The sequence below is a fragment of the Nicotiana attenuata genome, unplaced genomic scaffold (genome assembly GCF_001879085.1).
Source record: "Nicotiana attenuata strain UT unplaced genomic scaffold, NIATTr2, whole genome shotgun sequence".
Lineage (NCBI taxonomy): Eukaryota > Viridiplantae > Streptophyta > Magnoliopsida > Solanales > Solanaceae > Nicotiana > Nicotiana attenuata.
In genome coordinates this window covers 25,295-40,137 of record NW_017671714.1, presented here as the reverse complement: position 1 = coordinate 40,137, position 14,843 = coordinate 25,295, and the positions used below count along the sequence as shown (strand labels likewise).

Genomic DNA, 14,843 nt, shown 5'->3' with positions numbered 1-14,843 from the left:
CAATCCAGATGCTTGCTTTGACGTGAAATACCTAGAGGACACTATCGAAATAAATAATTGTTGAAGACATAATTCAACAATTAAGTAAATAAAAGTGTGTTCTCCCTTACGGCTTAAGCTTTTAGATGAGATGGTCACACATTTCAACATGGTATCAGAGCCGGGAAGAGTTCTGGGTTCGAGTCTCACCACCACCAAATATCAAAAAGAATTTTTACGTGTTTGGCTCATAAAAAAGAATCAAGCCTGCACGTGAGGAGGTGTGTTGAAGACATAATTAAGTAAATAAAAGTATGTTCTCTGTAACAGCTTAAGCTTTTAGATGAGATGGTCACACACTTTGACAGTAATACTAGTTAGTTTGAGATCCTATGTTATAGGTTAACACAATAAGAGATAGTGATATACAATGAGCTTAAAGACATCTCTGATCTGCATACAACAAACATTGGTGGATTGCAAAGTTAAGCGAAATTTCTTGAAAGAGAAAAGACAAATCTTCTACTCAGTAAGCCTAAGTTTCTGCCAAAAATATTCTTGATAAGTATTGTGCAAGGCTTCCAGTGTTCGGTAAATATCTTTTGCTGGTTCCTCCATAACTTCTTATCCTATTTTTGGAGAATGCTGAAATTTTGTTCTTTTTGCAATTTGGATTACCATGCTGGAAGAGCATTCCTGCTTTAACCTGACAGCTGGCAGTTATGCTTCTCTTTTCTGTATACCAATTATCTTCAGCTTATAAGAAAACTATAGCGTAAACCTACGGTCATGTACATTGTTTCTTCCCCAAGTGTGGGAGCTGAGAGAATTTTAGTTGAGATAATTGGGCACCACAAAGCATTAGTTGGTGCTTGATGATAATTGATAAGTTCTGAACCTGTAGAGTTAGGCATGAGAAAATAGTGCTAAACAGTTCATCTACAAATTTCAAGCCCAATGGATGAGCTGAAGGTTGAGAGTTGCCTCATCATTTGAGAGCCACAAGATACTGAAGATTTGTGACTGTACTGTTTGGTCTGTTAATGGATATGTTCTCTGCTTCTTTAACTTGTGGCACAATTTCTTTAGTACCTGTGAGCTGATCAAGAATTGAGCGACCCAGTGAAAAACTAAACTAACCTAAAGAGCTTTTCTATGCTTGGTGTACACTAAATCTAGATGTCTCAGAAACTTCAGCTCGGAATTTCCTTCATCTATGTCATGCTTTCACTGCTTATAACCAATCCTTCTCTTTTGTATGCCAAATTTACAGAAAGCTTTTACCTGTGCAGCCTGTGCTAGATAATTTCCTCGAAGAAAACGGGAAAGCTTCATCAATGGCATTTCTAACAGCTGCAAATTAAATAGGAATGTCACATATCACCTTATGGCACGTTCATGCTTGCAGTTGTCCACCGTCTGATTTGGATATTTTAGCACATGCATTTATTTAGCCATTTATCAATGTAAGATGTAAATTCTTTTCCTCCTTTTTCTTTTAATTTCTTTATTTTTTCATTTATGTTTTCTTTCTTTTTATTTTATTTTATTTATCTTTTGCTCTGCCTCTTCATGAGGAGTAAGAAGAGGGTTTGGAGAAAAAGGTAAATAGGGGTACGTGCTGGATAGGGCAATACTACACTTTGTAGATTCAGGTTGAGAAGAGATGGCATCCATTTTTCCTTCTCATCTTGGATGAGATTTTGTTTATTTTCTTAATATATATTTTGCTAATTTTATTCTAGGAAAAGTTTATTTAGTACTAGTAAGAATCTTTTTGCCTTGCTCTGTACACAATTACTTGAGCTGATAAATTACTGTCAGTTTCTAGGGTTTGGAAAGCAATGCCACCAGAATTCTATTGAAATGCATTAATTTTTAGAAAATCTGTCAGTTGTTTACTAATTCTTTCATAGTGATCTTCATACAAGGTTTGAACCTTTGACATTGAATTTTCATTTTTAGCGTTTCATCTAGCAACGCAAACAAAGGTATTTGTTAATCAATATTGAAATTAACGAATTTTATGTATACAAGTATATATATATATTAACAGTAGTAATTGATTTAAGCATTGACCAAACAATAAAGCCCCAAGAAATCCAAAAACTCCAACAATAGCTCTAATCTCTCATACGAATGTGAAACAATCTCTGGTCCGCCTTTGAACAAGCTCTTCCACCAATCACATTTGTTTTGCTTAGTAAAAAGAATTGAAACTTCATTCTGATCTTCTAAACTCCAATAGCACACATAGTCATCACCTTTCACTGCCTTGAAAAGTTCACCATCTATGATTAGTGGTTGGCCCTTTAGTCCAACTTTGAGGGAAGTATTCTTGATGTCAGCAACCAAGAATCTTGATTTTGTACCTGGAGGAACTGGGACATTGATGGTGACTTCTTGAAGGGAAATAATTCTCCATGTCAAGGCCATTTGACTTGTTTGGCTTTAGCTTCTTGTTTTCTTCTTCTTTGGGTGCTGAAGAAGAATTTTCTTTTTCGTTATTTATAGGCTTCATGGATTGTTCTTCCGTATAGTCCGAAAGAACTGCCATTCTTGAAGAATATTAAACATTTCTTTTAAGAAGATGAGAGGAGAAGTGATCAAGCTAAGAGGTCTAGCGGTCATTATAAATATAATTTAGTTTACAAGTCCGGAGTCGAATCCCACAGGGAATTAATCTACTAAATACAACCACTAGTTTCACAAGAATTCAAGTACTCAAACCTTTAGAAATGGTAAATAATGTTTTGAGTGTTTACTAACTAAAGGCAAGGTAATTAAAAAGTTGTAATTATAATACTATCAAGGCAAATGTTGTGGACAAGATTGGGAGGGTCTAGGGTTACGATTTTCCCTCTCGTCGGAATCCTCCCCGCCATGTCTCATATAAATTTGCCTAGATATTCTCTACCGATCGTGAGCACTTTAGGTGTCGTAATTCTCTTCCGAGCAAATACAACAATTTACTAGACGTATTCTTCCGAATTACGCTAGCTGGTACTAGTTTACCGCTCACTAAGATCGCACCAAGGTTTCGTTATTCCTAATCCCAACTTAAACCCTCCGTATTGATTCCTCATATACGTTAGGAGTGATGTTGGTCAACAACTACCTAAATGTGTACCCTTTTCCAAGCAATACACACCAAATAGTCACAGTCAATTAAGGGGCCTTCAGTCAACAATAACGAAAACATAGTTGAACATGTAGAGAAAAATCAAGGCAAATTTATATTAAACGTAGTGGAAAATCATCCCCCAATAGGTTCCATCAAACCCTAGATTAGAAAGTTTAGCTACTTATAACCATACAAACAATCATAATAATAATTGAAAGCATTAAAATACAGATTAAGGAAGAGTGGGATCAGAAAACTCTCGTGATTCGTTGTTTCCAAGTGTTCCCGTAGCCTTCTTGTCTCTTCAATAATGCCTAACCCTTAAGAAATAGGTTTAGAACCCCTTTTATACATGTTGGGGGCGTGTAGGATCGAAACTACCAAGTCCTAGCCGAATTAGGATGAAATTCGCCCTTTGCCGTCTCGCTTGGCGTCTGGCGCCAACCTGGACACCGAATTTTTCCAGTTCTGTGATATTTTGCCATTGGCGTTTTGGTTGGTGCCTGGTGCTAATCTGGGCACCGAAATCATACTCCCTTCAAATTCTTCTGTTTTTACCTCACTTTGCATGCAAGCTTGCCAAATCACTTCAAATTGACTCCTACACTTATAAACACCATTATTAAGCTCGAGTCACAAATATTTACACCAAAGTTAACAAGATTGAGGTACAATGCAAAGCAAATTACATGCAAAACATGGATTTTTAGCCTAACATCACCACCCCACACTTAAGCTCTTGCTTGTCCTCGAGCCTAAAACCTTGCTAACCAAACAATGCATGCAAGAAATCATACAATGGAGGAACCTATGGTAATTCAACACACTACACTTAACAATTAAGCCCTTGCATACGCATTCATACCTTTTCCAACTTTCACATACCGGAATATTAATGACCAATTAAAAATGCTCAAACAACCTGCCCATAACCACCCAACCTAAAAGACCGACCCATCGCCAATAAGCACTCTCAACTCGTGCACTCACCCGACCATGATGTTTAATAATGTCACCTATCCGTCATGGAATCATGTGCCTCACCAACGATTGAGAGGATATTTCGTCCACACATTCAAATATGCATTCGATATAATTTAAGGACATCACATATATGAATAAAGAACCACTCACACTCACAAAGAAATTCATGTGCATTCCGTAGCTGTACCATAGGCTTGCCCGTAGTGTATATCCTCACTAATCCAAGCTCGCAAAGTCTAAGATCAATTAGGTCTTTACGGGTTGTAATGTAGGCTAAGGAACGTGTAGGATATATTTTGGGTATAGTGACTAACCCTCCTAAGCACTTTAATACACGGCACTTAACTTTCAAATACACACTTTTCATGACTAAATCAAGCAATGCCACGAAACCATATACAACTTGGCCTTTCTTCTTTAAGCACAACTATGCATTCACTATCCCGAATCACGATGAATAGGAGGTGTATTTTCTCTCTCTCTCTCTCTCTCTCTCTCTATATATATATATATATATATATATATATATACACCGACAGACTTTTTTTTGTCGCTTATAGTAATTAGTAAGTGTATTAGTTATAATTAACTTATAGATTGACATTACACTAAGCATTAGTNTAGCAAATATAGGTTAACTTATGTTTAGATGTGTGTGTGTGTGTGTCTATATATATATATATATATATATATATATATATATATATAGAGAGAGAGAGAGAGAGAGAGAGAGAGAGAGAGAGAGCAAAACATACATGCACCTTTTGGTCTTTTCATGGTTCCACTCAAAAGCTACCCTCACCTTACTCTTCTAGCGACTTAAGTGCTTTCAGACGTAAATGTTCAAAAAGATTTAATTAAGAACAAAATGGGAATCGACTTGTAATGTGAGTGCCAAAGAAAAACTTATATGCTCAAATGGGCTATCTAAGAATAATTTTATTTATGGTGGCATAATAGCTCAATGTATGATGATATGCTATAATTACGTATTTTATTCGATTATTACACTCAAATTCACTGCACTTTAGTTGAGTTTGCGCTTTAATCGCTAGTGTTTTGCACTAACGATGTGTTTTATGCCTTGTAGGAGTGATTTCGAGTTATATAGATGTTATAGAATGAATTCAAGTGATTTGGAGCTTTGAAGTCTGAGTAAAATCCCAAGTAATTAAGCCGGGATCGTATTCGGGGATCAACGGATGATAGAGCAACAAAACGAAGAATCGAGTAGGCATATTGCGCACTGTCTAGTAAAATGCACATAACTTTTTGCTCAGAACTCCATTTGGGCTTCACAATATATGGTTGGAAAGCTAACTCAAAGGGCTACAACTTTCATGTTTTACGTTTTTCCAAATTCCAAACTTAACAGGGTAAAAAATACAGTCGAAACCGCGATCGCGGACCTGAGGCGGGGCTGAGGCAGTATACCTGCCATATACCGCGGTTGACCGCGGCAGTCCAGACGTGAAATATTGTCCTTTTTCCCGTAGGAGAAGGTATAATTGTTTGGGACCGACCCTACTTGGTATATATACATGAAAAAACGGTATTTTTGAAGGTGGGACACACTTTTGACATAATTTAGACCTAAGGAGGCTAAGGAAACCGGGGATTCGACCTAAGGAGTCAAGAACACACTGGGAGCAAGGCGGAGGAATTCTTCTACGAGTTTTTCACTTCCTTCTTCCTATTTCCATTATTTGCTATGAATTCTAGTATTGTATTTTTGCATACTATTATGAATAGCTAATTCGTTTTCTAGGGTTTTTATGGAACCTTTTGTAGGATAAATTCTTGTTATGTTTTTATATAATTGAGCCATTGGATTTCTCTACTTGTTCAACTACGTGTTTGTTGTTGTTGATTGAATGGCCATCAATTGACTGTGCCTATTTAGTGTGTACTGATTGAGAGAGAGTACATATTTAGGTAGTTGTTGAGCAACGTCACTCCTAACGTATGTGAGAAATCAATATATTGGGTTTAAAGGTAGGTTTAGAAATAACAAAGCCTTGACGTGGTCATAATGAGCGGTTAGATAAAGCCAACTAGCGTAGTTCGAGAGAATATGTCTAGTAAATTATTGTAGTTGCTCGAGAGAGAATTACGGCACCTAAAGTGCTCACGATCAGTAGAGAATACATTGGCAAAAATTGTAGGGAACATAGCTAGAAGGATTCCGACAATTGGGGAAATCACAACTCTAGACCTCCTTAATTTAGTCTCCAACCCTTTGTCTCATTTGTTGATAATTTTACCGCTTTGTAGTATTCGCTAGTTAATTAGTTAGAAATATAAATCTCAATCTTTATAATTTAGAAAATTATTCAATCTTGTCTTTTTAGTTATATTAAACAGATATAGCTAAGCCTTAGTTCTCTGTGGGATTTGACTCCGGTCTTTTTAGTCCGGATTATATTTGCAGCGACCGCTTATCCTTTTTAGGACTAGAGTTAGGCGTGATCAATGTACAATCAAAGAAACGCCTACATCATCTCCTAGACTCAAAAACTTACTTATTTCGGTTCGACTAACACACCGGGCAAATTCTAGACAAACACAAGATAGCACAGAATGTGATCAAAACCTCACATCACACGATGCACATGAACCCAGTCGGGACGGTTCCATTCCAACTCTCAAATTTAGTAATCACAAAGTCAAAAAGTATTAAGCAATAAAGCACTACATGAACAATGAGTCAACTAAGTGAGAGAAAGCGATACAGACAGGCTATTCAATTTTTCGCGGCATCAATTCCCATCAAAATATGTTAGGAAGATAATTTGCATGCTAAGGCATAAGTATGATGGTATCAAACAGGTCAAAAGGCACATATGAGTACTCAAGCTTTCTTCCTTCGATTTCCTAAAAAATAAAAAAAATAAAAATTACCCAGTTCAAGTTACATCCCTTGGAAAAGAACCAATGCCAAAAGAGAAACCAAGGAGCATTATTATCTACCTACGACTAACTAAAAAAAAAGGAATTGTTTTTTTTCTTCTTATTATTGGACCTTAATCCCTCTAGAAAGCTGTCCAAGAGATCCATTGTCAGGAAAAGTCCAATATATTTTTTTTGTTAAACAAACACAACTAAAATATCATAGAAAATCACTCAGACAATCTCCTCACCCCACACTTAAAATTGTGCATTGTCCCCAATGCACACCATAAATAACAAGAGGGTGAAAGAAACTCCCTGATAGGCCAATGGCCGAAGCATCATCAACCCATGGGATACTCAGACTTCTCCCAAGTCTGGTCCTTCATGCGGGTACCTCACACTAAGTTCCAACCATTTTGTTTGCTTTGGCTTCCTTCCAGTGGATTTATGTTCCATGTTCATACACATACAAAATAAATATAAAAAAAAACAAAACAAAACGACACTACAAGAATAATAAATTAAAAAAATGTAAATAAAATTTTAAAAAATAAATAAATAAAGAAAGCAGTAATGTAGGGTTGCCTCCTAACAAGCGACCGATTTAACGTTGCGACACGACGTGAATCAACTTTACCACTTTTCTCTCCACTTGGAAGATATGTATTGGGCACCTAAATTGAAATCAAGCTTGTGGCCACGAGCAACGGGGGGCGCTAAGTAGATGATCAAACCAAACATCATTTTCTTCGTTTTGCCTTTCTTGGCTCTCTTTTGAGGGATGTCATTTTGCGTTCGTGAACATGCAAATTGCAGGATGTATGGCTCTTGTCTTTCTTCTTTTTCACTCCCTTATGGATTCACACGGCTCAAATCCCCCATGAAATTCCAAAGTTGAAAAAATGCTTAGAATGTGCAATCAAGCCTTCAAATGGCCAATTTTTTTGGATTTTGACATCCTATTTTTCCCTCGAACTAGAGTCATTTTCGACCATCTTTCCAACTACATCGGTTGACTCTAATTCCCTATTTTTCTTGGCATCACCAACTCTAATTCCAACTCAGCTTTCGACCTTCTGCATTTACTGCCTCACCCTTGCACCTGCGGACCCGCCTCTGCAGAAACCTCATCGCAGAAGCGCTTCTGCTTCTGCGAAAAAACCACTGCATCTGCAGACCCAACACAACCTGCCCAGATTCGCTTTTGCTGCTCCATGTAGGCATTTGCGGACCTACACGTGCAGCCATCCTTTTGCAGGTGCGAAAGCACTACAGATCAGAAAAACAACAACAATGTACTAAGTCCGAAAATGAATCCGAAAACCATTCGAAACACACCCCCAGTCCCCGTCCAGCCATTCCAACCAATCCCAAGACATAACATGAATCTACTCAAAGCCTCAAATCAAATAAAACAACTTCGAAACCACGAATTGCACTACGATTAAAGCCTAAGGAACTAATGAATTTTTAACTTTTAAAACTCATGTCGCACCACATTAAATCCACCGGAATGACCTCAAATTTTGCATGCAAGTCTGTAGTGACACAACGAACCTATTCCAACTCCCAGAACCACAATCCAAACCCGATATCAATAAAGTCAACTCCTAGTCAAACCTACAAACTTCTAAACCTTCAACTTTCTAATTTTTGCGAAAAAGCGCCAAATCAACCTATGAACCTCCAAATCCACATCTGTACTTACGCCTAAGTCCAAAATCACCATACGAGCTATTGGAACCATCAAAACTCTATTCAGAAATTGTCTACACAAAAGTCAAACTCCAGTCAACTCTTTCAACTTAAGCTTTCAACCTTCAAACTATGTGTTCCAATTTACTCAGAAACTTCCTCGCAACCAAATCAACCACCCCGGCAAGTCATATAATCACAATTGCACATATGTAAAGTATTAAATAGGGAAAACATATCTAATAATATCCAAAACGACCGACTGGATCGTTAGACTAATAGTGCTTATAATGGTGCAACAGATATATTAGTTCTACTTTGAGTATGAACTGGTCTCACAAACATATGGTTTTCCTGATATTTTAGGATACATAAACACGTAAAGTGATTTGAAACTGATTTTTAAATTTCTAAAGAAAATCTAATAACGTTGATTTCATCAATAGATAGAATTAACATTATATGTTAATTTTTATCTCATCCAACTCACTAAATTTATAAAAAAAATTATTTATACATTCATTTTACAGATATAACACCGCGTGAAGCGCGGGTAACTTTACTACTCCCTCCGTTCACTTTTACTTGTGTACTAGATTTTGCACGCCCCTTAAAAAATAATAATTTATGATGATACCCATATTAATCACTGTATATTCTTAATAGATTGGGTTTACTACCAGAAATGCTAGCGCTGTAGCCATAATTATTTAAGTAACATCTAATGTTTTGATTTTGACGATGCAGTTGCCGCTTGAATAAAGAACTAAAGTTGCAGAAACAAAAATAACATGAGAACTTGCTTTCGCACCAGCAATAGCGAATCCAATCGTCGATGCCGAGTATATAAAAGAAGTTGAAAAAGCTAGTCGAGATTTCGGCGCTCTGATCTCCAACAAAAACTGTGCCCTTATCATTCGATTACGACACTCTCTCCCTCCCTCCTTTCTTCTCCGAATAAAATTACTTTTAAACGGAGGCGGATTCAGAATTTAGATTATATAAGTTTAATTTTTAAACTTTTAGCATTCGACCAATTATATTTGTATAATTATGAGTTCATTTATGCTATTTTTTTTATTTTCACATATAAATTTTTACTCCGCATCGAAAGTTATGGGTTTAATTCAACCTGTTATTCACACACTACATCCACCTTTGCTTCTAAATATTTTTTCACTTTTACTTGTCCATTTTAGCAAATCAAGAGAGTTTTTTTCTTCTTGTTTTACCCTTGTCATTGATTATTTATTTCCCAAATCATTTCTCAATACTTTTTGAAATGATATTATTATATGGGTGAAGTTGTAAAATATATATTTTATTTATTTTTTGTTAAAGGGATTGCAAAGTCAGAAATAGACAACTAAAAATGAACACAAAAATTAATTTTTGCAACTAAGAACTCCGGGAACACTCCATGAATTTCTGCTAGAGTTCAAACGGCACATTTCAAACTCTCCAAACTCGGTAAACGTTCATGGAGTGTTTATGTATTTTAGCTAAAGGTATTTTTGTCCAAATTTTATGTTCGCATTAACAAGTGGATATTTCTCAATTACATTTCAAATTGGAGCTAAATATTATAAGAAGCATTCCAACAACTAAGGACCCCAGCCACTTCTAACACTATTCTCCCATCATTGATTGATTTAAGAGACTTGACCTTTTATTGATACATAGAGAAGAGTAATACATTTGACCTTTTCTTTGTATGACCTGGCCATTTTTCAAAGGTTGAAGAAATATCTCACCGTATGAAATGAAATTACTGAAAAAAGAAAACAAGGAGAATGACTGTTGCATAATTTTTCCTTATAACAGCAACTTTTCTCTTTTGAAAAAATAACGTTGCAACAAGGAAAATTCTTGGTGCCTGCTACTCAAACTATTACATATTTTTTAAGTCAGAGGTCTCCAGTCAAGTCTTTTTATTTTTGTCAAGTCAGCACACCTTGGCAACAACTTGGCACCAACTTGGTCTAACCAGAAGAATAATTGCACTTAGTCATCTAATAACCCCATGACCTAGATTAGATTTTAATTGAATTCTGCAAAGTAGAAGCACAAAAAGTAATGGAAGCCATAAATATTCATTTCTTCTTGTTTTTCACATTGATTCTTTATGGTGCTGCAGATACCATACCAGTAGATCAGCCTTTAACAGATGGAAACACCATCATTTCATCAGGTGGAAAGTTTGAGTTGGGATTTTTCTCCCCTGGCACATCCAGGAAAAGGTACATGGGAATATGGTTCAGCAAAGTTTCTGTACAGACAGTGGTATGGGTTGCTAATGGAGACAGTCCACTCAATGATAGAAATGGTACGCTAAATTTTACAAGACAAGGAATTCTTACTCTTCTTAATGGTTCTGGCCATGTCATTTGGTCCTCCAATGCCACCAGAGATGGGAAAAATTCAACGGCGCAGCTTCTTGATTCAGGCAATCTTGTTGTTCGAGATGCAACTGTGAATTACTTGTGGCAGAGTTTTGACTATCCCAGTGACACATCTTTGCCAGGAATGAGGGTTGGAATCGATCTTAAGACTGGTTTTCGGCGTTCCCTCTGGTCATGGAAGAGCACAAATGATCCTTCCAGGGGTGAGTTTTCTTGGACATTCGATCCTCATGGATTCCCACAGCCATTTATCATGAACGGTTCCATTGAACGCCACAGGTTTGGACCATGGAATGGTCGAGGATTTGCTAGTGCACCATCTCGGCTACCAAGTCCTGGTTATAAATATATATATGTGTCCGATCCTGAGACAATATCTATCATGTATGAGCTCACAGACAGCTCTATCTTTGCAAGGGTAGTGATGCAACTAGATGGGGTTCTACAGCTTTCACTATGGAATAATCAAACACAGAATTGGGATAATTACTTTGGTAGCGCACCAGCAGATGACTGTGACATTTACAGTCGGTGTCAAGGATATAGTTTGTGCAATAATGGCAACTCTTCAATCTGCAGCTGTTTGGATCAGTTTGAACCCAAAAACCCAACAGAATGGGCAAGGGAAAATTGGTTAAGTGGCTGTGTTAGAAAGACAACATTGAATTGTCAAAAGAAAGTTAAATTCTTGAAGTATCCAGGCATCAAGTTGCCAGACACTCGTTTTTCTTGGTACAATCATGGAGTGAATCTTAGTACATGCGAGGAATTGTGCTTGAGAAACTGTTCGTGTGTCGCATATGCAAATCCAGACATAACAGGGACAAATGAAGGCTGCTTGCTTTGGTTTGATGAGCTGATCGACATCAGAGATCTTGGTGCTAGTGGGCAAGATATCTATATAAAGCTGGACTCTTCCCAGTCAGGTACAAGTCTCTGCTACTTTACTTGTGCATGTAAGGCTGTAAAGAAAGCTACATTAGATTCTAGACAAAACTAAATGTCATAAAATGTGCAAGCTGAGAGGCCTGAGGTTTTTCAACATCATTTAAAATAAAATAAAAACAAAAAATATTTCCTACTTATGAAACTCAGATGAATTTATTTGAATCCTCAGAGAACTCCAGCGTAGAGAAAGCAAAGAAATTGAGAATCAGCTTGCCGTTGGCAGCATCGATTCTTCTCTTAGCAGTATGTTTGATCTTGTACATAAAGCAAAAGAAGAAGAAGAAGAAGTATCAGGATCAGATACGTTTTGGCGAAGGTACCAGACAATTTTTCTGCTTTGAAATTTGTGTTAAGTAGCTTGAGTAAATGTGCTTTAATTTCTGGATTCATTTAGTTTCAGGAATTTTCTGTTTACGTCCAGTTAAGTCCTTATTTTCATCAGGAAAAGGAAGAAAGATCTCTGAAATGTTCAACACCAATGAAAGTAAAGATGAAGTTCCAGATGTACCGTTGTTTGATTTTGCGACCATCTTGGATGCTACCGATAACTTTTCACTGAACAACAAGCTTGGAGAGGGTGGTTTTGGTCCTGTTTATAAGGTAACAAAGTAAGGGGCAACTCTTTCTTTTTCCTTCAAAAACAATGCCCAACAACTGCAGGACATTATCTTATGATGGAACATTGACTATCTTAACTTCAAAACATAAGTTTTGGTTAGAAAATTTGTTTCCAATTCTCCTATTTCCCTTAAACAACAATGTGATATTAACTAACCAACATTCTGGAGAAGCTCTTTCATCTAATTGCATGATGATATCTAGGGTATGCTGAAAGAGGGACCAGAAATTGCAGTCAAGAGACTTTCAAGATACTCAGTCCAAGGGACTGATGAGTTCATGAATGAAGTTATCTTCATTGCCAAACTCCAGCATCGAAATCTTGTTAGGCTTCTTGGTTGCTGTATTCAAGCAGAAGAAACAATGTTGATTTATGAATACATGCCTAACAGTAGTTTGGATTGGTTCCTTTTTGGTTGGTTCTCACTTTTCTTTATTCCTGAATCACATTTAGCTTTCATGAATTATCTAGAAAAGTAGTAAAATCATAAGCTTTCGATTTCTGCAGATAGAGATCGGAGCTTTCTACTTGATTGGCCTAAGTGCTTCCATATTATTAATGGAATTGTGCGAGGACTTCTCTATCTTCATCAAGACTCAAGATTGCGGATAATCCACAGAGATCTTAAACCTAGCAATGTTTTGTTAGATATTGATATGAACCCAAAGATATCTGACTTTGGAACAGCAAGAAGTTGTGGAGGAAATGAGACTGGAGCAAGGACAACCAGAGTGGTTGGAACATAGTAAAGATCTTTAGACCAATGATGAGTAAATTCCTCTTCACTAAAAAGCTACTTACTTTCTTTTGTTTAATATTGTCCTGCAGTGGCTACATGTCTCCAGAGTATGCAGCAGAAGGAAAATTTTCAGTGAAATCAGATGTATTTAGCTTTGGAGTTCTGGTACTGGAGATTTTAAGTGGGAAGAGAAATAGAGGGTTCTTCCATCCAGACCATCACCATAATCTTTTGGGACATGTAGAAACTCTTCCTGTCTATCTTAAAACTCATGTTGGTTGGTAAAACATATAGCATCTAACTGCATGATATCAAATGTTCAGGTGTGGATCCTCTTCAGAGAAGGCAGGAGTTTGGAACTAATAAATGCACATCTAAGGGAGTCAAGCGACCTGTCTCAAGTGCAAAGATCATTCCATGTAGGTCTATTGTGTGTGCAGCACTGTCCAGAAGATAGGCCTTGTATGGCATCAGTTTTGCTGATGTTGTCTAGTGACATTCCATTGCCCTTGCCTAAAGAGCCAGGTTTTTTTACTAAAGCTTACAGTTCATCTAGCACGCAAGGCGAAAGTTCTGTAAATGACATAAGCATCACAATGTTGGATGGTAGATAGAAGGAAATCACTGTTTGCTTCCAGAGGCCTTATTTACTCAAGAGCATCCAGTTGGTCAACTTAATAGAGAATTTTGTGTCCAATAGCAATGTGTCCTCTGTCCAGTATAGTGTTTCACGGGGGAATCCATTGTCTGTAGGATTCTTTCATAGAAATTGCAAAAGGGGTATGTTGCTGCCATTTTGAAAGGATTAAGAAGCACCCAAGTAAAAGTAATGTCTAACCTCCTGCTCTGATTGGCACAAAGCACAAGAGAGATGGTCAAATGTGAACAAGTTCTTTTTTAGTCTATTCTTCACTCAAGAAAAAAATCTATATACTTCCAAGTTCTTTGTAACAACATGGATAAAGAAAAGTTTAGTTTCTTGGAGACTAGGAAATTCGTTCTGGCTCCTTTTCTTCATTCGAAAAAACAACTTATAGAATTAAGGAAACCCAGTACAATCCCAGACAGTGGGATATGAGGAGGGTAATGTGTACGCAGACCTTACCCCTACCTTATGAAGGAAGAGAGGTTGTTTCCGATAGACCCGCGGCTCAAAGAACAGTGAAAAAGACACAATAAACAAACAGTAACAATGGCAAGGAAATAAGATAACAGAAACAAATAGCACGGCTAGTAATAGCAAAGGGACTAGGAATACGAACCTACAAGAGAAGTGCGAAAACTACCGACACTAATGCCACATCGTCTAACAACAAGGAACTCGGAGTAAGCGAATATAAGACTAGTACTACTACCACTAGTATGACTATAAGAGACTCTCGACTATCTGTCAACCCACAACCCTAATCCTCGACTTCCACACCCTCCTATCGAGGGTCATGTCCTCGGTAAGCTGAAGTA

General features: G+C 37.1%; 3 protein-coding genes across 5 annotated transcripts in view; 2 read left to right on the top strand and 1 right to left on the bottom strand.

Annotated features, from left to right (window-relative positions):
- LOC109209814 (probable inactive ATP-dependent zinc metalloprotease FTSHI 5, chloroplastic) overlaps positions 1-1,865 on the top strand; it is a 61,823-nt gene extending 59,958 nt beyond the window's left edge. Inside the window, exon 19 of the mRNA XM_019373158.1 lies at positions 1,272-1,865. Within this exon, the coding sequence (XP_019228703.1) occupies positions 1,272-1,343 (72 nt within the window). The 3' untranslated portion in view covers positions 1,344-1,865. The remainder of the gene's footprint in view (positions 1-1,271) is intronic.
- Positions 1,866-2,046: 181 nt separating this feature from the next.
- LOC109209817 (protein BOBBER 1-like) lies at positions 2,047-2,415 on the bottom strand. The gene has a single exon (XM_019373161.1). It carries the CDS (start codon positions 2,413-2,415, stop codon positions 2,047-2,049), a length of 369 nt encoding a protein of 122 aa, XP_019228706.1.
- Positions 2,416-10,388: 7,973 nt separating this feature from the next.
- LOC109209813 (G-type lectin S-receptor-like serine/threonine-protein kinase SD1-1) lies at positions 10,389-14,371 on the top strand. 3 transcript variants are annotated; one of them, XM_019373155.1, is made up of 7 exons: positions 10,389-12,002; positions 12,194-12,340; positions 12,467-12,624; positions 12,847-13,057; positions 13,151-13,388; positions 13,472-13,622; positions 13,706-14,371. In XM_019373155.1, the coding sequence occupies exons 1-7, from the start codon at positions 10,751-10,753 to the stop codon at positions 13,994-13,996; spliced, it is 2,448 nt and encodes an 815-aa protein (XP_019228700.1). In that variant the 5' UTR covers positions 10,389-10,750; the 3' UTR covers positions 13,997-14,371. The 3 variants fall into 3 exon arrangements, with proteins under 3 accessions (XP_019228700.1, XP_019228699.1, XP_019228701.1); XM_019373154.1 differs by having other exon boundaries at positions 12,419-12,624; XM_019373156.1 differs by lacking the exons at positions 10,389-12,002; positions 12,194-12,340 and having other exon boundaries at positions 12,564-12,632.
- The last annotated feature ends 472 nt before the right edge of the window (positions 14,372-14,843 follow it).